Source organism: Mchenga conophoros, linkage group LG13 (genome assembly GCF_057382185.1).
Source record: "Mchenga conophoros isolate Kocher_MC1m ecotype Shallow Benthic linkage group LG13, M_conophoros_male_GT1.1, whole genome shotgun sequence".
Classification (NCBI taxonomy): Eukaryota; Metazoa; Chordata; class Actinopteri; order Cichliformes; family Cichlidae; genus Mchenga; species Mchenga conophoros.
This window is the reverse complement of record NC_140538.1, coordinates 11,872,117-11,893,877: the sequence shown is the minus strand read 5'-3', so window position 1 is coordinate 11,893,877 and position 21,761 is coordinate 11,872,117. Positions and strand designations below refer to the sequence as shown.

The 21,761-nt window shown below is 39.8% G+C and overlaps 1 protein-coding gene across 8 annotated transcripts; it reads right to left on the bottom strand.

Annotated features, from left to right (window-relative positions):
- Window positions 1-89: 89 nt before the first annotated feature.
- On the bottom strand, window positions 90-21,090 carry LOC146560901 (pleckstrin homology domain-containing family A member 1-like). 8 transcript variants are annotated; one of them, XM_085296478.1, is made up of 15 exons: window positions 20,944-21,051; window positions 18,137-18,219; window positions 13,798-14,029; window positions 12,664-12,720; window positions 12,510-12,555; window positions 9,438-9,535; window positions 8,949-9,080; window positions 7,214-7,354; window positions 6,819-6,887; window positions 6,182-6,246; window positions 5,986-6,049; window positions 5,693-5,782; window positions 4,500-4,573; window positions 3,644-3,718; window positions 1,780-2,153 (listed from the first exon to the last, which is right to left on the bottom strand). In XM_085296478.1, exons 3-15 carry the CDS (start codon window positions 13,936-13,938, stop codon window positions 1,922-1,924), a joined length of 1,284 nt encoding a protein of 427 aa, XP_085152604.1. In that variant the 5' UTR covers window positions 13,939-14,029; window positions 18,137-18,219; window positions 20,944-21,051; the 3' UTR covers window positions 1,780-1,921. The 8 variants fall into 8 exon arrangements, with proteins under 8 accessions (XP_085152610.1, XP_085152607.1, XP_085152604.1 ...); XM_085296479.1 differs by having other exon boundaries at window positions 18,141-18,219; XM_085296477.1 differs by lacking the exon at window positions 18,137-18,219 and having other exon boundaries at window positions 20,944-21,090.
- Window positions 21,091-21,761: the final 671 nt, after the last annotated feature.

The following is a 21,761-nucleotide window of genomic DNA, read 5'->3' as shown; positions in this document are numbered from 1 at the left end:
TTTCTCTCTTTGCAGACTTTGTAAACCTCTTATATTCCACCAGACTCATGCTCTCCTGGATAAAGATAAGCACAATACTGAAACATGAGCACATTTTCAGTGTTTATTTCTTTCAAGTCATCCACATAATAAATAGAGACAATTCAAACCAATTACACTAGACTGAAAAGAGGGTGAAATAGCTTGGCTTTGCTAGGCTCTAATGCGGCAGGCACTTAAAAAAGATTAGTGTGTATTATTTAGAAGGATTACAGTGGGACTTTTTTTTTTTTTTTAAATAACACCATGAGGCAGCTTCCTGCTACTAGGCTGTCAACACAAAAGTGAACAGGAACAGGACATGCCTAAAAGCATATAAAAAATAAATCTGTTTCTAGTCTGCAAACACGCAACAACCAAAACATCTGTAGATTAGAAAAAAATAATACAATTTTAGGTATTATTAAAACCTTAGCATGCAACATAAGTGGCTGAGCTTGAATACTTTTTCTGTTAAACTATGAATTAAAACGTATGCACTTGATCAATTCAGTATTATCTTCAAACTAGTAAACACAGGTTTAAGCAAATATGTCTTTCAGGACCGAGCTAAAGCTCACTCTGCCATATTGTTGTTGCTTTTCTTTTTAAATCAATATTAATTACAAAATGCATAGAAGCATAGTCCTCATCGTCTTCTTGTTCACTTGCTACTTTAAGCCGTCATCAAGACTCCAATAATACAGAGAAATATGATTCACCAGAAAGAGTGACTTGGGTTGTGACATGGTGCACACGCTGTGAAAGCTTTCAGTTTTTCTTTTTTCATCTGCACGGCACTTTGCCTTTACTACCACAAGTGGATTATTGGTTAAAACTATTTACTGTCGTAGTAGTAGTAGTAGTACACAGAAGACTACTTTATTTTGTCAGTAACATCAACTCAATCAACCAAAACGTTGTTGAGGAAACAGTTGCAAAAAGAACAGACCTTAACCCTCCCCGTATATTTAAAAACAGATTCAAGTCAGTGGCTTGGCCAATGTAAAAAAAAAAAAAAAAAGACTCAATACATTTCACCTTGCATGATTACACACATCGGATTGTACATAACTATTTCCATTTTTTATATATATATATTTTTTAAGTCTAGCCCAGTCCAGAATTGTCAACTTTTAATTTGCATTAAAGTGAGGATTTGATCTCTGACTTGGCCTGCTCCAAAAAAATAAACACTGGCGATAGTACACAAATCCAGTGTTACAATAATGAGTATGAATGGATCACACAGTTTAGTACAAGTAGATCTGAGAGGTGACAAAATGCCAGTGCTCACTTTGAACACTCTTTTCAGATGTGAGGAATTAGCTAGCACCCTTAAAAGCTCCCTTATTTTCTTGGCACAAAGTGGTTTGCAAAATTCCTCAACACTTAAATGCTTTTAACACCTCTTTATGCCTGTACAGATTAAAATAAAGCTGTTATTGAGTGCTAATTGACACAAGTTAAGTAGAAGGTGTAAATTAACTCTTGGTAAATAATAACATCATTTGAACTATGACAGCAGGCGGGAAGGGGGGGGGGGGGGGGGGGGGGAGCTGGGTGGGTAGAGCCTGGGTTGACTTTGGCACAAGAGTGCAGTTCAGAGGTGAGCCAACTTGTTTCTCCTGTACACCGATGGAGTAGTTCCAAAGAGTTTGTGACAGAGCTTTGACTGGGAAAAATAATTAATGTTGCTCACAGGATTTCTTCTTTATCTGAGGATCTCAGTCAACTTCCGCTTGACTTTTAATGTCCAGTTAAACGGGTTAGACCTCACTCACTGGCAGAACAGCATCCTCTAGGTTCAGGGGTGTTTCAGGCATGTGGGGCTCAAAGCTGCTCCGCCGGCGCCACGGTGACTCCTCAGAGCTGGCGACGTTGGTCACGGGAGCGTCGCAGGTCACTTTGCCAGGCGTGTTTCCTGCAGGGACAGGCGTGCTGGCGTGTGGCTGTGACTGGGGCGTGGCAGCAGGCTCATGAAGTGCTCGCTGTCCCATGCCAGACTGTGAGCGTGTGCCGCACGTGACAGCACTCCCCCACTCTGGGTAGCATGGTGGCACTGCAGATATGGGCGAGCGAGGGACGGGGGGACCCGTGGGGGTGCGGTAGAAAGTGGAACGGCTGCCGTGTTCCTGCAGCAGAAAAAGCACGAGGAAAGAAAGAGCAAGAATGAAGGAGACAAGAGGAGCTGTTGTTAGTGAGATGAGTCAAATCCTGACGTGTGTACTTCATGTGAGAAGAGCCAAAGTTAGTTACAGACTTGGAATTAGCGCCCGCATTTGAGGCCTGATGCAGCTTGAAGTTGTAGGTGCTCAAGAATGAAGCATTGCTAGAATATGGAGATGACGGCAGTAGGAGTAGTAGCAGTAGAAGTAGAGGTAGCAGGAAAAGTAGTGTCAGGAGGTTTTAGTTTTGGTAGTCTCAATAGGTTGCAGTAGAAGTTCAAACAGAGTGCAGTGGTTGGTTGTTGCTCATTATTTCACAGCTTTTCAGATTTCAATCTCTGAGAAAAAAAAGATGTATCAGAAGAAAGAAAAAACTCAGTACAGGTAGGAAAAAAAAGGGTCAGCAGGAGGTGAAATGTAGGTTAGACAAACACTCTGCAATGCTCTGTAATGCACCAAAATGTGCACATGAAAGCACCACCTTTATGGCTGTATATTTTTAAACATAGCCTCTTCACCAAGATGCTTATTCACGGTAACACCATATGACATTGCAGGCCTGTGCAACTTCCTAACTATCACTTACGCGTCATAAAATTTAAGAGTAAAATTGTAGCACAAACATGACAGAAAACCACAGTAAGCATCACAAGTGTATTAAAAGTTCTTGTTTTGTTCTCGTCGTTGAATCCAAATGTCCAAAATCAAGCTCATGTCGAAATTTAGCGGACAGTGGGAGGGGAAAGATTAGACAATCTCACAGTATGAAGGGTTGGGAAAACCCAAACCTTTACTGCAGTGCCAGTTGTCATCCATTGTAGGCATTTAAAGCTAACCTGCTCTAAATTTGACTTTTTTTTTTGTTAAGAGTCAAGCCCAACCGAAACAGGATATTAAAGCCTGATGTTTTGTGATTTAAAAATTCAATATAGCCGATATTTTCTTTTCATTCAGACACACAAAACAAACACTATTTATTCTTTTATGTGTCATTATTTATGATTACATACCAACATAATAAAACAAGATTATTTTTAAACGGCATCATTGCAACAAGTGTTGATTGACCTGTGTTTGTGTGAATCCGCTTTGCCTACTGGGAAGTTGCAGAGTGCCTTCTGGTGGACAAACTATGTAACAACATGCCACAGTTGAAGGGTGTTTCCTTCTGTCCCTTTATTACTTCCCTTGTTTTCATCAACAGTCACAAATGCCAATACTGATATATCAACAAATAGCTAATATAGGCCAATATATCAGCCCAACCGATAGCTGTTTAAGAAAAAAGCCCCAACATGTCACTATGAAAACTGAGTTTGTGACTCTGGACCTGTGGATTCAGCTTTGGTGAGTTGTTGTTACACATTCACAACATTCAGAGATGTGCTTTCGGAAGTCAAGATGAAAACAAGGATTTTGTTGTATGGGAACATATGAGAAAGATAAAATAAACATACAGGCAGCGAACAGGAGGGAGGAGAAGAGACAAGCAGGATGTCACACATCTAAGACAGGTACACAGCTGCAGCAGACTGCAGAGATAACAGAGCACGGAGGGAAGAGAAACAGAAGGTGTGAAAGATGCAGTAATAAAGACACAGATACAGTTAGGCTTAAACTATTCATAGCTAAGCTGGTCAGACAGTTCATGCAGTCAGAGCATATTTGTGCATGAATACTTCCAACTTTGCACTGAAATGTCATCAGCAACAAAGAAAACATAAGAAAGCTGTGGATGAAGATGAAGGCTGCAGGGCCTTGTGATGGTCAGTTTAGAGTCATTTTGTACTGTGGCAGAAAAAAACCCTTCATTTTTAGCATTTGAAAGACTTGAAGTATGCTTGATTTGCACTGCCATGCCTGTGACAACAGCCATCACATGCAAGAGAAGCAAGCACACCTCGACTCTTAAAACACCTGACGCACAAATTGCATCCCTTTAGCTGCAAATATTCTAAATGCAAAACCCCTAAACTTTATGCTAAGCTTGATATCAGAGAGCTGCAAAACAAAACAAACAATAAAAAAAAAAGCAAAGGAGATTGAGGGGTGAAGATAAGCAGCGAGAATGAGGATGTGAAGGGAGGAGGAGCAGTTGTTGGGTAATCACAGCCATACGTAGGGTGTGGTTGGTTCAAAGCAACAAAAAAGAAAAAAGAAAAGCGCATCAGATGTGCAGTCGGATCTGATCTGTTCCCCTTCGTCCACAAACAAAAGGACCAGCCAATAAGTGAAAAAAAAAAAAAGTATTAAAAAGCTGAACCCAGAGCTTAAAAAAGGGGGAGGGAGTGGGATTTAGACGAGCTGACATACGTGCTGCTGCACTCCCCGATTCGGGACGTATACCTCTGTATACAAGGGTTCGACAGCCGTCTGGCCTGCCGCATCTGCAACAACACAGTGCAAAGCAGGATTAGAGCAGATGGGCCATCTGCCCACTGGGAAAGGAGAAGAAGAGGTGGAAAGAATGTGAAAGGAAGAAAGGGATCGAGAAAAGAGGCACAGGGAAGGAAAGACAAGCTAGAGAGAAAGACACAGAAGGCAAGAAAGGAAACCACAGAGAAACAGACGCTTGCGGATAATGACTTCAGTCTAACCAAAAGGGCCCAAATGTGGCAGAGGCTGGTTTTCATCTGCAGTGAGGACAATGGAAGTGGTTTATTTCACTGCTCACCTACCGGGTCAAGCTGCTCGGCTCCCTGCACGTAGACTTCTGAAAAGTAACTAATGCTCAACAAGTGGTGACAGCTGGTTATCCATTACCCACTTTAGCTAAATCAGTTCAGGGGCAACCCAATGGGACTGGAATTAAGTGGTAGCCATGAACTTCAGTGTCCACAGTTTGTTTCCAACTGAAGACTTTTTGCATGCCATCAGTCTCTCTATCGCTCTCACTTTGATGCAAATACATTTAAAGAAAATAATTTCAAAAAAGTAGTATTAAAAATAAAAATCAATCCCGTTTGTAGGTGGTAATGAAGAGGCTTGAGGAACATTCAGAACCGTTTTGAGCAAAGTTCAAGCTATAATTTGCCCCCCGATTATAAACATCACAATCCCCTTTACAGGTCCATAGCTCAGGAGTTAGAAATTACAAGTCTATGCCATTCTGTACTATGCAACTACAACACAATATTGTTAAAATACTATTATAGGATGAACCAATGTCATGCGGAAAAAACGGCACAGCCAATTCTCCTATTATGCATTTGTTTACAAAGAAGTAAAAGAAAAAAAAGAAAAAGATTGCCACTGAAATTGCGTGAGGACGTGTAAGAATAAGAAAAAACAAGCGGCACAAGTGAAACAACACACAAATCAACCATATCATCTTGACTACTACAAACCACGTCACTCAGTAAGTCTCCCACTCTACTCATGCAAGTAAAATTCAGGGCTGACGTTACTTTCGATGTTAAACTTTAACCTAATTGCAGTGACTTATGTTGGGTGACTTATGTTGACCCATGGTGGATTTGTGTTGTACCGTAGTAGAAGATACTTACCGTGGCAGCTGACCTCCCAGGGCCCCGCTGGGCCACAATGGCCCCTGACACAGCCTTGATCCAGCTGTGCATCTCCTCTGGACTGTCCGCCTAGTGGAGACAGACGTGAAAAGAGGCAGAACGAAATGAAGGAAAGAATGAGAACATAAGGAGTGGAAATCAGGATCAGAAGTGGCGGGAAGGGTAACATGTAGTTGGTAAAGATGCAGACAGACAAGACTGAATACCAGATTCATCAACATTAGTAAGCACTCACGTCTGAGCCATTCTTTTCATCACAGAGAGTCGCATACCTGTATGTAAAACGTCCTTGATGTGGTGACAACTTCAAATAGATTATCTCTCATCATAATGTCACTACAATGAAGCAGAAAAAAAAACAGGATCAAATTGATCTCATCTCTATCTTTATCAGAAAAGGTAAGCGCAAACCACCGAGACAAAGACATTTTTCTGTACAATGGAAAAATGTTGGGACTTGTTAGATACCTCTGCTTGCACTCCTGGACTTTGTGAACTTCTTTTAGTGGGATCATTCTGAGAGGCTCTTTCTCCTAAAAACAAAGAATTAACTTTTCATAACACAGGACAAATATTATTTATAATGCATTCACATTTAAAATGCTGTATCTAATGGGATAGCTAGAAAAGGTGCAGAGTTTCTGGTTCACAGGGGAAGAAGGAGGTTAACTTTCCAAGAAGTAGCAAACTGCAAACACTAATGGTTGCAACTTTCTTGACACAGCACTTTGATACAGCAGACAGAGAGTCTGTGTCCTTGAGGCCTGTTGATAGCCAAATAGACAGATAAAGTTGTCAAATAAGGGCAGACCTAGACAAGGACAGGGTAAGGGACGTACAGTATTATCCAGAGGACAGTCTGTGTGTGTGTGTGTGCGCGTGTGAGTGTGTGTGTGCAAGTAAGAAAACCCGGAGGGAAGAAGGCATGATCGGACATGTACAGTGAAGGCATTGAATTCCACAGGCTATGAATAAAGCATGTTGGAACTCGGGGTTGTGTTTGCAGATACTTCCCCCTCGGATTCTGGAGGAAAATCAAATGTGTGTGTACTACAAATCTAAACATTCCATAAAAGCTTCATGTAACTTAATCACAGTTAATTACCAAATCTGACTTAAAGTAACTCATTGAATTCTCTTCGAGAAGAAAATATCGCCGTTTCCAGTTCCTCATCTGGGGAGAAAAAAAAAGAAAAAAAAAAAAAAGATTCAGATTACAGAAGCACATCTTTTTATACTTCTTACACATTTTACTTTACTTTTGGGTCTTTCTAAAAGTATAGAATTGTACACATAGGAGGAGCTGAATTTTCTTAGATTATCATTATATTAATTGTAATGGAGCTTACCTACTTTATTTTTTAATTGGGTCCCTGAGCAGAACTACTGCACAGGGGAACCCATCTGAACACCAACACAAGGACAAATTAAATTAACTAATTTTAAGCAAAAAATAAATAAATAACCAAAAACAGTGTCAGTGGTTGTGTCAGTGCTCACCACAGCTCCTTGCTTGACGCAGTAGCCTGACTTGATGACATTGTGGTCCTGAGCTGGCCTCCCCAGGAAGTAAGGCAGCTGGCTGTGGGAACGCTGCATGGCCTCACGCTCAGCTCTATCTGCACCATCACCTCCTTCATGCTGGAGGGTGAAGGACATAAAATAATGTCAATTTGAAGTTCATTGTGAAAAGCAAACACCACAAATTGCCACTTTGGATTCTGTGATGACAAACGATCAGACAATGATCCTAGTTAACTGAATTTTGAGAAAAAGACATTGGTCAAGAAATAAAAATATTCACCAGTCACTTTGTTAGGTACACCTGTTCAACTGTTAACACTCATATCTAATCAGCCAGTAACATGGCAGCATGCATTTAGTCCTAAAGACACGGTCAAATCGAGCATCACATTTAAGTAACTTTGAACGTGGCTTTGACAGGCTGGTCTGAGTGTTTTAGAAAGTGCTTATCTACTGAGATTTTCCCACACAACCACTTCTATAGGGTTTACATAGAATGATCAGAAAAGAGAAAATATCCAGTGAGTGACATTTCTCAGAGGACAATGGCCAGAGTACCTGGAGCTGATAGGAAGGCAACAGTAAATTAAATAACCACTTGTTACAACCAAGGCCTGCTGTGAATACTTAGCTCAACTAACCATAAAGCAGGTGTGCTAAAGCAGCAAAAGTAGTCATGGATTCATCCCATTTTACATCAATGATCCAGGATGCTTCTGGCGGTGTAATGGTGTGGGTGATATTTTATTGCCCCATTTTGGGTTCCAGCATTTTCATATCACAGCCTACCTGAGTATTTTGGCTGACCATGTCCATCCCTTTATCTTTTAATGGTTACTCCTAAGATAACATCTTTTGAATATGCCAACGAGTTCACTGTACTCAAATCAACTCCAAAGTCCCCAAATCACAATCCAACAGAGCACCCTTGGGATGTGGTGGAATGGGAGATTCGTATCACGGATGTGTAGCAGACAAATCTGCATCTTTGATCCTATCACGTCACTGAAAACCTCTGAGGAATGTTTCCAGCACCATGTTAAATCTCTAACACAAAGAATTAAAGCAGTTTTGAAGGTAAAAGGGCATCTAAAGTTGTACTAGCATGGTGTATTTGGTGACCTGACTGGTGAATGCATAATCACTGTTAAAAAAACAACAACCTGTGATTAACATTACGACGACTGTTGCACAGATATTAAGATAATGCAGTAGTTTCAACATCAGAAATTAAGGATCATTTCCTTTATCAATAAATTATGGATTAAAGTAGTTATCAAATGTTATTAATCATTTATTGGTTCAACAATAGTTTTGCACTTTAGAACATAGAGATATCAGTTTCTCCAAGATCAAAGTGAGGTCTTTAAATTGGTCGATTTATCTGACAGGTTAAAACTGTAGAAAAACTGTTCTGTGTTTGAAGCAGAAAATTTCACACGTTTGAGAGCCTGAACGCAGCTCTCTTTGGGCACTTTTGCTAGGTGAAAACTAATGATCTAACAGTTGGAAATAGCTTGACTAAATCATTCTAACAGATACAATATAAAAGCAGCATTTTGGGAATAGTCTAGTTTAAAAACAAATTTACACATTTTCTTTTGAAGGATTTCCCAAAGGTGGGATAAATAAAGTACATGTTATCATATGTATACATGCAAATGTAATCAAATACAATATGTGGTTCACTGCATTCACGGGTAAAGTTTACCTGTGTTTGGGTGACTATGGGCACTCCTCCAATTATCTCAGTCTTATAGGAGACTTGTTTTTTGGGCCCTGCAACATCTGGCAAAGCCTTTTGGTTCTCTGAGTTCTGCTGGCCATCAGACAACTTTGGAACCTTAATAACAAACAAACAAACAAACAAACACACACACACACACACAAAAGCTTTAGCTATAAATAGCCTCTTTTTTACAAACTTCAAGCCAAGCTTCATGAAACTTTATGCATGCAAACTCTGACAAGCCTTTTATCCCCATTTCCCCTCCACATGCCCAAAACTTCATTGTCCTTTATCCCAGAACTCTGTACAAAGCAGCATCCTGTTAGTCATGCTCTGACTAACTTCCATCTAGTTCCTTGAAAGAGGAAGAAATAAAAGTTTTTCCAAGTGATAAAACATAAACCAGAAAGAGCAGATTAGAAAAGCTGAATCTGAGATGTGTGTGTGTGTGTCTTTTGTTTATCATCTCACAGTGATCTTGGTGGCTTTATTGAGAGCGTTGACCCAGTCGACAAGGTCCTGCTGATCATTGGCCTGCAGGAAGAACTTCCTCATCCCAGCATTGATGACTTACAGGTGACAAAAAAAAAAAAAAAAAAAAAAAAAAGAGCATTGGGAACAAAAGAAAAAGTGAAAGTACATTCTTCTGTCACAATCAGGCTACAATACACCCTCTGAATTACAAACAAATACACATACAAAGACATATTGAAGAGTGTATTCAGCCCTTTCTTGTATCAGTGTCAGGACACATCCACCGCCACAGATTTCTCTGGAAGTGAAAAACAACTGAGCCAAGGGACTCTCCCACACACACCCAGCAGCATTTTCTCTGCATGGCGATGATGACCCAGCTAGACTCAGCTGTCTCCGTCTGGCACCACCTACCCACGTCTAACCATGACGGGGGGGGTGTACCAACAACCAAATATTCTCACACGGTTTTACAGCCATGAACATGAGAAGACTGCATTTCAATCATGAAGAAATTTTTGGGTCAAATGCTGATTAGCTATGGATCAGGATTTAGATGCTGAAAGAAATAAAGTCTCTTTTCTCTCTGGCTTTGCCATAAATCCTTCAGTTCTGCAGCTCAAACCGTCCCTGTGTCTCCTCTATTTCCTTCTGACACCATAGCAATAAATTACATTAAAGCTGGCCTGGTAAATCAGGCGGGGGAGAGCTGTGAAGAGGCAAAAGGCAAACTGTGTCACAATGAAGATCATTCTTCCCCGTTCTGTGTATTTATTCCAGATCTTGGACACCTCAATACACTATTCCACTACTTTCCTGCAAAATAATTCTGTCTATCTGGCCTCAAGCAGATGACCAGGAGGAAATTGTCCAACAGTCTTGAGCTAAAATCTGTCCACTTTTTGTGGGAGTGATAAACTATTCGGCAGTAGTGGAATTGCAGTGGTATCTTTGGCGCTGGAATGAAATCTGGGAGAAGGGGTATCAGATCTGACTCATAGTTACACATAACAAAACAATGCATGCTGCTGGGAAATGCAGACAAAAGCCAAAGTTCACACAGTTGCTCTTAATCTTTCTCCATCGCATATGAGCTGCAAACAAAAGTCTGTTTGAGTTTTTTTAAACTATAAATTAAATGTCAACATTGCTTCACCCTATATCATGCCTTGGCTTGCTGGACACAGGAAAAGGGGAGGAGCACGATTCATGGATATCAGACAAAATTTAAAAATAGCTTCTCACGTCTGCGAATCAGGTTCTGATTAGGATGTCGGCATCCTGTCATAACTTCAACAAGGCAACTGCTGTGTACACAGCCAGATATACACATGCAGTGTGAACATATTGTCACACACTAGTATTTCCTGCTATTGAACTGGACAGATGAAGACTTAGGCTAGTAAACAAACACTGCGATGAAGATTTACTCTTAAAAAATAAATACATCTGACAGTAGTTAATAGTTTTTATTAAATATTTTTTCCCCATCTTGGCCACATGAGGTAAGAAGACAAGTACAAATAGGGCTTTATGTATTTCTTTGTTGAAGGACATTGCAAAGAGGACATCAAACAATATTAAAAAGCTATCAACACCCCATAAATTATACCCAGTCCAGGTAAAATACAAAGATTATATAATTCACTCATACAAAATGAGTGTCTTTATTACCCTTTTATTTTAACATATAAAATTAATTACCGTATACCATTACCAGAAGTGTTCATATTACACAAAGTTTCAATTAATAAGATCAACGTATGGAGAAGTAAAAGCTCAGGCTACAGACTGCTCTATACGCTCATTTTCAGTTTCTTTTGTGAAGTTATTCCAAACAGGGTCATCTCAGTCACTAAACTGAGCACTGAAGCCCCACACATTCACTGTTAAAACCTTCTGCCTGCAAGAGGCAGCCAATCAGCTTGCTTAAAGGAAGGATGGCTTTAAAGCAAAAGGATAGAAATGGAATAACTCTGGAGTTGTACGGAGGCCCAGAATTAGACAAATAAAGAATATTTTGTACTATAAATCATGCAAAACAACTCTAGTCTTCTTCTTTCCGCTGCTGCATATTCACAAGGGGTCGTCACAGCGGATGGATCCACATTTTTGATTTGGCACAGATGTTTACGCTGGATGCCCTTCCTAACACAACCCTCCCAGGGATTTCTAGACAAACGTGTTACCCACTACACTAGCTGCTAAAGCTACTCTTGTCAAGTCAAAAAATAAAACTATGGAGTTGGAAAAGAGCACAGTAGGTCCATTTTAAAGATAGTAAGTAAGAAAGTTCTTGCATAAGAGTCAGTTTTCTAATCACAGGGACCCACAAGCACAGAGTAATGCGACTCATTTCTAAAGACTGCAGAATCAATGTGCATCAAGATTAGCTAACAAAGCACCAGAAGAAGACACCAGCAACTTATGCCTTTATAAAATGTTTTACTTATTGTAGTCAGCAATAGGTAATGCCCCGGGATATCCTTATTAACTAGTAGGTGAGAAGAATGAGGCAAAACCTTAGCAATACACAAAAGACTGTTTTAAAATAGGACAGATAATAAATTCTACTTATAGAATAGTTCAACGTGGTCAAAAAAACCCCCAGGCCATTAACTGCTGGAGCATCGTGCATTTTTCTACATTAACAAACCACGCAACGCTGAACAATGCTGCTTGATCAGTGGTGGAAAAAACCTGAGAAAAGCTGTGCTTGACCATGTTGAGAGAGCAGACAAGGACAAAAAAATAGTCCTCCCTTAGGTTATATTAAGGGTATCCAGCTTAGTCAACATGTGGTTAAACTCACCATCATTGCTCATGTTTTCAAAGCAGTTCAGACATTTGTCAAGTTGTATTTTTATAAAGACGCAAGATGTTTTCCTGTTTAGTATGAATAATACTATGAATCATATTATCCAAGGCTCATTAGTGACATCATTGGAAAATGTGTTCAAAATAATATTTGAAATGCAAGATGTTAAAAACAAGAGTGAAGTCTTCTGTGCTTTTATTATGCTAATATCCTGACTGGAAGAACAGATTTGATGACGTGCATTTTCTTACCGAAGCAGAATTCTGCTTTAGGCCTCAGCTTGGTGGCATCGCTGACCTAAATAAGAACAAATCCCACAGACGTTAGTGTTCAAGCTCAACTAAAAAAAATGTGAAGTCTTCCAGTTGTATATAACCTTGTAGCTCATTTGATGATCTAGCTTACCTTAGAGATGTATGTGAGCTTGAGGGAACCAACACAGACCGTACCAACAGGCAAGTTCTGTGAGAAAAGGTGGAAAAGAAAAATACTTGCAATAAAAAGGAAGCTCAAGCTAATGATGCAATTACGCAATACAATACACAATACAAGTGCCAGTAAGGCAGGCCTTTAGCCGTAGAAGATCAAATGTGATCTGGTCTGGGGGTGAGGTTCTGCAAAGCCAGTCGATATTATAGAGTAAGTACAGCATGTGTTGGCTGCACTCCATCCAGTTAATGTCAGTGCCTTCCTGTGTTTCTGAAACTGGGAGATCCAGATTTAACGTCATTAAAATTTAACTTTTTTCAATCTATAAAAAGAAAGAGACTTATTCAATTATTTACAATTTTTTTCCTGCTCTACATCATTTATGAATACTTGATGTAACAGGGCACTTAACAAATACAGCAAATCTAAATCAGATTATGTGCCAACAGAGGACATATTACACTATATAAAAAGTGACACTATGGGGCACAGAGTAGACACTGATGGCCAACCACTACGGTCAGTGCAAATATTACTGTAGTCTCTTTGGGCCCCTCTCAACAACATGAGTACATTCTATTCCCTATTTAAATGGATGAATACCTGCAGCCTGCACGACTGCTGCAAAACACACCAACCTCAAAACATGCTGATACTGATGCTGCACATGCGTGCTGGTTAACATCAGTTAGGCTTACGCTGGGCATGTGTGAGCCACACAGCTTCTGCTGCAGGTAAGAAAAGCACCAAACACACCTCCAGCTACAAGTTACTCCCCTGTGTTGCAGTCCACAGACAGCCCTTTCTGACATGATTTACAGGAGTGTCTGCCAATAGTTACAACACAGACACCGCATTAGATCTGAGATCCTCCTTTGTCTGTAAAATGTGCTTTCCAAGCATGTTAGAATATAATTTTTAAAAAACATAATTTATAGAGGAGGCTCTGCTATCAGTGGCTCACAGTCAAGATACACCTGCATGAAAGCCAATCATCTATATGATAACTAAAATTTGCAGCATGTAGTTTCCCAGTTTGCCTGTACGGTTGCCCTGAGGCCACCCTCCAGTAAAGCTAAGAGCTAAGCTAACACATCTCTGTGTCTTTACCTGTGGGTTGTCCATGTACCACACCAAGCTTCCCTGTTGTGTGTCCAGTATGAAGTAACGGCGCAGGAACTTGCCGCTGTTCTCATTCTCTTCGATGTCCAGAAAGCCACAGATGCGGTTCTGTCGGTCCACGTAAGGCATCGCGCCACCGGGACATTCCCTAGCCCGCTTAGGCCGGGAAGGGAGAGAGAGGAGCGGGAGAAGAGAAGGGAAAAGCGGGACGGAGGAATTCCTTAAGGACACATTGAAAAGAGAGGAAAGAAAAATGAGTGAAGAGGGTGCGTGGTGAATGGGGAATTTTAAGTTTTCTTTGTGCAGAGTCTTGCTCTCCCTTTCTTTTGCTGTCTTCATCTACTGCATCTATGGTGTCTCTGCCACCTGGATCTCACTAGGCTACAACCAGTGAGGGGATCATGTGACACAAACCACAACCCCGCCTTTATCCTTTTATATCAGCCTCACCCGCTCTCTCTTCCTCTTTTTTCCCCCCTGTAAAACATACTCGACACTGTCACTCTCTCTTCCACCCAGCCTAGCTTGCCCCCCACCCCTTATCCCTCTTCCCTTGGTGTCTCTCTTTTCTCACTTTCTCAGTCATCTCCTCCCAAATTCTCTCTCATCCGATTTGGCAAGCCTCTGGCCAACCCCTTCTATCCCCTCCCTTCAACCCGCCTCCCTGCCTCCGCAGCTAAGCACCGCTTGAGTATTGCCAAAAAATACCAGTGAGCTCAGTCATGTTCGACACAAAGGAGAGACGAGAGGGGAGAAAAAAAAAAAAAAAAAACAAACACCTAAAGGACCCACACAGGAGAGAGTGTGCAATATTTAACCTGCTGAGTGCTGCCACATCCCTGCTGCTCTCCTTTAATGAACTGAAAAGTAAATGTTTAGACCAACACGTCTGAATGTGCGCATCTCAATGTCAGCACTCGCGTGGGTGGGTGCAGTGTTACTGTGGGGATATAGTCACATTAGCCTGTTTAAGCTGCTGTCTTTCTGAACCAATCCTACAATATGTGAGATGAGTCTGTGGAAGGCCGAGATAAAGCGCTCTTTTTCCAGAACATTATGAGCACTGTGTGGGTGGATGAGGGCAAGGAGGGGACAAAAGGCCCGCTTGTTGTGCAGGGAGTCTAGGCTGTTAGCATCTCAGTTAGTTTCTGGATCTACCCGTAAAATATGCATCTACCCATAAAAGTCAGCTTCTGAGTCATCCTATTTCACACACAGGCTACAGAAAGGAGCAGCAGTGTCAGAGACGACCATCTTAACGCTACGTACACACCGAAGGTCAAGTGAGAGACGTTTCTGTGGAGACTGGCGACACTGTAAATAAAGTACTTTGCAAAAGTTCAGCTGAAAGCATGCTCATCCATTTTCGTGATGCAGAGAAGAATTTGACAAAAGATGAAATTAAATACACTTAAAGATAGGGAAGAGAAAAGGAGGATTATATCAAAAGTCTTAATGCAAACTAGATATAATAATAATAATAATAATAATAATAATAATAAAAATTAAATATGGATAACAGCTTTGTTAGCCAAGATATGTACTAAGTAGGGAATAAGGGAAATTTTTAAAAATGTATGTTTTTTTTCCTCCATACTATAACAATATAACATTAAAAAAATGATCACTCCCCTAGACTTTGTTTGACCCAAAGTGCCTTTCAATGGGGGGTTTTAACATATTTAAATACATCATGTGGATTTATTTTGTCATCACAGCATCAGGTAGAAAAATGCTTTTCATTATTCTTAGTTCCTAGCTTCTGCTGAACAGGGTTGTTTTTTTTTGTTTTTTTACACTAGTAATTAGGGCTGCACGATTTTGCATAAAATGAGAATCACGATTTTTTGGCTTAGAATTGAGATCACGATTCTCTCACGATTTTCTTTTCCAGTATAAATATTTATTGCACTTATTAACTGCACATCAACTTCGTAACAGTTGAGACTGAACATAAAAACAATAAATAAACATAAAAACAACAAATGTCTCACGTTTTGTTGTTGCTGCAAAATGTTGTACTGCTTGAAATTCCGTCTCCACCGTTGCTCGACACTGCGTGTATAGAGCAGGTAGTGCCACAATAGAAAAAATAGTTGCGGGACAGCACAGTGTAGCATTTGTCTAGGGTGTTGATCATTTTCCTAAGTCCCTCGTTTTGCACAGTGTTGATGGGAGCCATATCTTTGGTCAGGTGATAAGTAATAGCCTCCGTAATTTCTTTGTGCCTGCGGGAGTTCGACGTGTATAGGGAAGCGCTGTATAAGGTTCCCGTTATTGATGTTTGGGTGGTTGACCGGGACCGATTTTCTCCTGTCACTTCTCGTCATCCCTGACGTGCTCTCCGTTGTTTTTTCCTGCTAATTTTAGCATCACACGGCACAGCTTCTGTATCAGTGGTATAAGGCTCCGCCCTTGTCATTTGTTGAGCAGGAAGAGTGAGCGCTTGTTTTCATGCAGATTACGTCCCGGACCAAAATGCGGTACAATCGTCGTCTTTTTTTTCTTTTTTTTTTTTAAATCGTTGTCATTTGGAAATGAGATCGCACATAAGTATGAATCGAGATCGCGATTTTCTAACGATTAATCGTGCAGCCCTACTAGTAATACTTTTTTTTAAAACCCATTTTTGGCATCTTCCTTTAGCTCCTACTTGAACATAGATATCCTCTGCAAAAAGATGTAAGAAAACACTGACTGATGAACCCATGGCAAGTACCATTAAAAACATGTAATCAGCAGCCAAAAGATTATAGATATAAAAACAAAAAGTGCAGTAAAGTCCAAAATAATTTATCAGCCACATATGACCAACAAAAAGCAAACCAATTTTGACTCGTCTAACAAAAGCTTTGCTAGCACTTCATTTCCTCACAATTACTTAGGGAACCCAAACAGCCGAAGTGAATCTGCATCAGTATGGCTGATGCTGGTATAGATGTGGGAACATGAAACATACAAAGAAAATACAGACTGGGTATGCAGCTTAAGCTCACAGCATTGTTTTGTTTAGTTTTTGGAAGAATCAGGTAGATATTTGAGAGAATCTAATTTCCATGCTTTCTCAAATATCATCACAGGATTAACTTTCAATCAATCAGGTGAGTCCAAGGTTAATACATTTATTTAACCCCTAATGAAATGTAAAAACTCACAAGGGACTAGATAAATAATTGTTTATGTTTTATATTATAAATAACTCTGTGAAATACAGCATTTCCTTCCGTTCTAAAAATTGCTGTAGGAACTCCTTTATACAAGGCAGGTGACAGACAGGAAGAAAACAATTCGACCTGTGCGCTTGCTTCTGTTTGCAAAGTTGCTGAAAAGTTTGCAAATGACCAGTTGGTAGAACACCTGAAAAGCACAGCCTACTCTACCCTATTTGAATTCTAACAACCATAGTTGTTAGGGCAAATTTAGAAAAAGGTGGGGTAGTGAGATGATTGCTTCTGGATCTACATAAAATCTATGACACAGATAATATTATTTTAATTCCAACACACACAAGAACTTGTAACACGGGGGTCGTGCAAGGATCAATATTAGGGCACTGTTATTCAGCTTGGGCATCAATGATGTTCCATCTGTGTGTGATGATGTAAATGGTAAATGGACTGGTTCTTCTATGGTGCTCATTTACTCTACTTGAGCACTTGAAGTGCTTTATACAACATGTCTCATTCACACACATTTATAACAGTACTTTTTTTCGACAGTGCACGTGTATTCACAGCATAGTTTTTTTAATTTTTTAATACATCTGCAAGAATCTCAAGCAAACCCTTTTCACTTTGTAATTATAGGTAATGTGTGTAGAATTTTAAAGTGAAAAATGAATTTAGTCCATTTTGCAATAACATTGCAATATGACAAAATGTGGAACAAGTGAAGTGCAGAGAATACTTTCCAGACACACATGTCCAAGTGCTTTCTGACATTCACACTCCGGTGAACACATGAGGAGGAACTTAGGGTTTTATATCTTGCCCAAGGATACGTTGGCCAACCACCTATCTTCCAATTAGCAGGTGACCTGATCTATGTCCTGAGCCATTGCCATCCCATAAAAAAGGCCTGAGCAAGACTGCAGAGCTTGTAGTCAAGCCTTTAAATATAATGCAAAAACATTTCATATTGGTTTAAATCATGCCTTACACTCAGTATTGAGAAATCTACATTTCATTTACAGTTCGCATTTCACTAAGAAGTGTAAATAAACAGCAATATTGCTGATTAAATAAACAGTGTAGAGGAAGCATATATCTAGGTGTCACTTGAGTTCACATCAAGAAGGTGAGTAATACCAAGGCCTATTAAAACTTACTCACTGAAAGCAGGAGGGACCTGAATGCACCCACTCTTCCTGTTATCTATTGGTTTATCTCTTGTTGGATCAGGTGAGACAACCTTGAAACCAATGAGATCATATCCTCAGTAAACACAGCAAATATCCAGTTCTCATGATCAGTTAACAACTTTGAACTTTATGGTAGTTTACAAAATTGCACTTTCATCGATAAAAAGATTTGTACAACTTTGCTCAGGACAGAGAAGCGGCGCCTCAAGGTCAACTGTTTAAGTGTTTATAGTTCTTTTTTATAAAAAAAAAAGTTTTTCACTACCACTGTTTTTAAAGTCAACATACATACTCTTAACATCAAACATTGAAGCAACAGTGGACATTTTATCAGTTCAACTAATCACATCGTATATGAAATAAAAACTGTATTTTGGTGTATAGCAGTAAGCATGACCCCCCCAAAAAAGACTGTTTTGTAAAATGGCTGATTAAAAACATGTATATGTCACAGGTCACCTGTCAATCTAGTGGGTCAACATTTAAAAACAAAACAAACAAACAACAAAAAAAACAAAAAACGCACACACAATAACAACACAGACTAAATTCCAATGCTGTTAACCCAAGTTCTCATGGGGTCTGTAGACAAGTAATAGAGGTGGTGTAGCAAAGGTAGCACTATCAGACAGGGCTCGGACTGAAGATAGCTACATCCCTAACATCTCCTGCAGAAGAAAAATGTGCATGATTATTTATTAAAATGAGCCTTCTCCTTAAATACAGATGAAATTATTTACACCAACACATTTATGGGACTGAATCTGAACTATGTGGGCCCCCAGAAGAAATTTGTTAATGTAGACAATAATTTTTCTTTTTTTTACTTCAGTTTCATTTAAAGTTTGTGTTTGACTTCTTTTCATTAATAGTTATCACATCTTGAATTTGATTGACAATGTTTCTTAAAGGAGAATGCAGAGAGCTAGATCTAGGTCTGAGACTGCGGTTTGGGGAAGGCCTCGGTGAGGACTGGTGGCAGCTCCCGAGCCAAGTGTTTCCCAAAGAAGGCATTCCCCAGAAGCAGTGATGACTGACCGTTACAAAGATCTTGATGAATCTGTGATGAAGAGCTGGATTTAATATGGTCAAATATATTGCACTCCTTTCTACTTTCAGCTGCTCCCTTGTCAAAGGGGCTCATCACAGTGAGTATGTCTGCATATGGGGGGATATATAATCCCCCGCTGGGGATTATACAGGACATATATAGAACATAACAACACATCAGTAATTCAACTGTCAAAATAACAAATATAAGTTCATATTAACTCACCGGAGGTGGCTGTAAGCTACTATATGTTACAGTGCAAGCTACCTCTTGTGCTTAGGTAAGAGCAAATACAGAATGGACAGAGTGCAGTTTTTGCACAGTAGGTATTTTTGTGTCCAGGGTCAATGGTCATAATATCCTTACGATAATTCAGCTCCCTCGCAAGTAAATCTTTGAAAATTTTCCTTACAGGACACGCATAATTGTGCCAAGGAAAGCAATCCACACATGGCAAGCAGTGATCAGTAACCCAGCCTCTATTTGAGTAGCATATCTGGGTTTCTCTAGTAAGGATTCAAAACAGATCACTACCAGGATACTTAGAAACGCAAAAATTCTGTATGGGATCACACAGCACGGTTTTCACTGTAAATTAAATTTAGGAAAGATACAAGGAAACATTACAATCAATTGTTGAAAGTGCTAACCAGACTACAGTGAAGATTTACAAGTTTAAAGGTCAACCTCTTAAGATAAGATGGTGATAACAGCCCACTTCTTTCTAGGTCAAACATTTCCCAGGTAGACTGACTCTTTACATTTGCTGGAAGGCCTCACTAACACAAACACTGTCACAAGATACCCAAGTCATAAGTCAACATTTAGGACTGGACAGTCAGTATTTTGTTTTCATGGTCCTAAACTGCTGCTGTAACATCTAAAGAACCACAGCAACTGGAAATAGTAACTGCAGAGTAAAGGTTTATGCTGCTTGTGTCAGGATGTGGATTGAAAAAACGCAACAAATGAAATAAATAAAAGGGAGAGAAAACAATGGTAAGGGATTAAAGGTAATTAACTAAAGGGGCAGGGGACTTCACTTGCTCTTTGTGGGTCAGGCCATTCTAGTTCAAATAAAACAAATAATTTCTCACCAGAAACCTTTAAATAGAGCCCGGTTTCAGCCTTAACAGTTACTTGGTCACCCAGGTTTCTCGCACCACAGCAATGCCTAGTCTAGATTTTTCTATTTCCAAAGTAAGGCAAAACGAAGATGCTCAGTGGGTTTAGTCTACTAGCTGAGTCCTGCGCGTCTAAACCAAAGGATTTAGGAAACAAGAGTCCATAATCCCAGCGTAAATATAACATCACAACCAAAAACTGTTAGCTAACGTTGGGTATTCCAGCTTACCACAACACGCTGAAAACGGCTGTGTTAGCAGCATCAGCAGCTGTGGCTGTGGCTCCCTGGCCTCAACTTAACTGAGAACGATATGGTTCATGTTAGCTTGTACTTAGCGTGGCGCAAACTTGTAAAACGATTCGCAAGACACGGATAATTACAATATATCTCCCCTAATACTGCTTTTTCTTTACTGCTCGACCGTTTATAACTAGCTGGGAGAAAGAAGTTTTGTCACAAACGTTAACCTAACCCCGAGCTAACACTGGCGGCTCCTGCTAGCCCGCTTCGTTAAATATTAAACGGACAACTTCAAGTGTATGAAACAACAAAGTTATTAGCTTAATTCATTTAGTTTAACGACCCATGTCAGCTTACCCAAGTCGTCCCTCCTGTAAGTGGTGCGCTGAACCGCCGTGGATCTCGGTTGCTGTTGGGTCTGTGCTCTATACCTCAGCCCATCTCCTCCGATTCAGGACAGGGATCCAACACTGCTACTGCTGAGCGACGACCGCAGATCGTCTATTATGAAGATGATCACTCTGACGCTTAACAAAAACATCGATAGAGCTATGTCGTTTAGATTTGTATTTGTGTTTTTTTTTACTATAATTTTTATATGAATCCATGTGTAATAGGAGTATAATACAGTACAATTCGTCATATATTATTATTTCGATTAAATAATAAATAAAAACTAACACTAAATACTTAGTTTGCATCAGACGTTTGAGCAAGTATTTTTTCAATAACATGTAAATATATGTGTATGTTTATAGGTTTGATTTAATTGCAATCTGCTCAGTATAAATGTCAGGGTGACCAGATGTCCCTCTTTATGTGGGACTGGACAGTATTTTTAAGCCTTGTCCACTCGTCAGAAATCTTGGCACAATGTCCCATATTTTGACCGCTTTGCGGGACTAGCGTTGGCACTTACCCCAGTCAGGGAAGGCTTTTTATTACAGCCTCAGCCTGTCTAATGCTATGCACAACAGGGAAAGTGACAAGGTACCAAAAAAGTCAAGTTTGACAGATTTTAGTAAAAATGATGAAAAATATGATAAATAATATGAAGAGGCAGTACTGAAACCCAGAGACTGTAAGCTGGCAGTACAGCAGCTGAAATAACAGTGTAAATGGGAACATAAAAAGGTTATCACATGTAACCACAATAAAAAAAAAACATCTTTCTT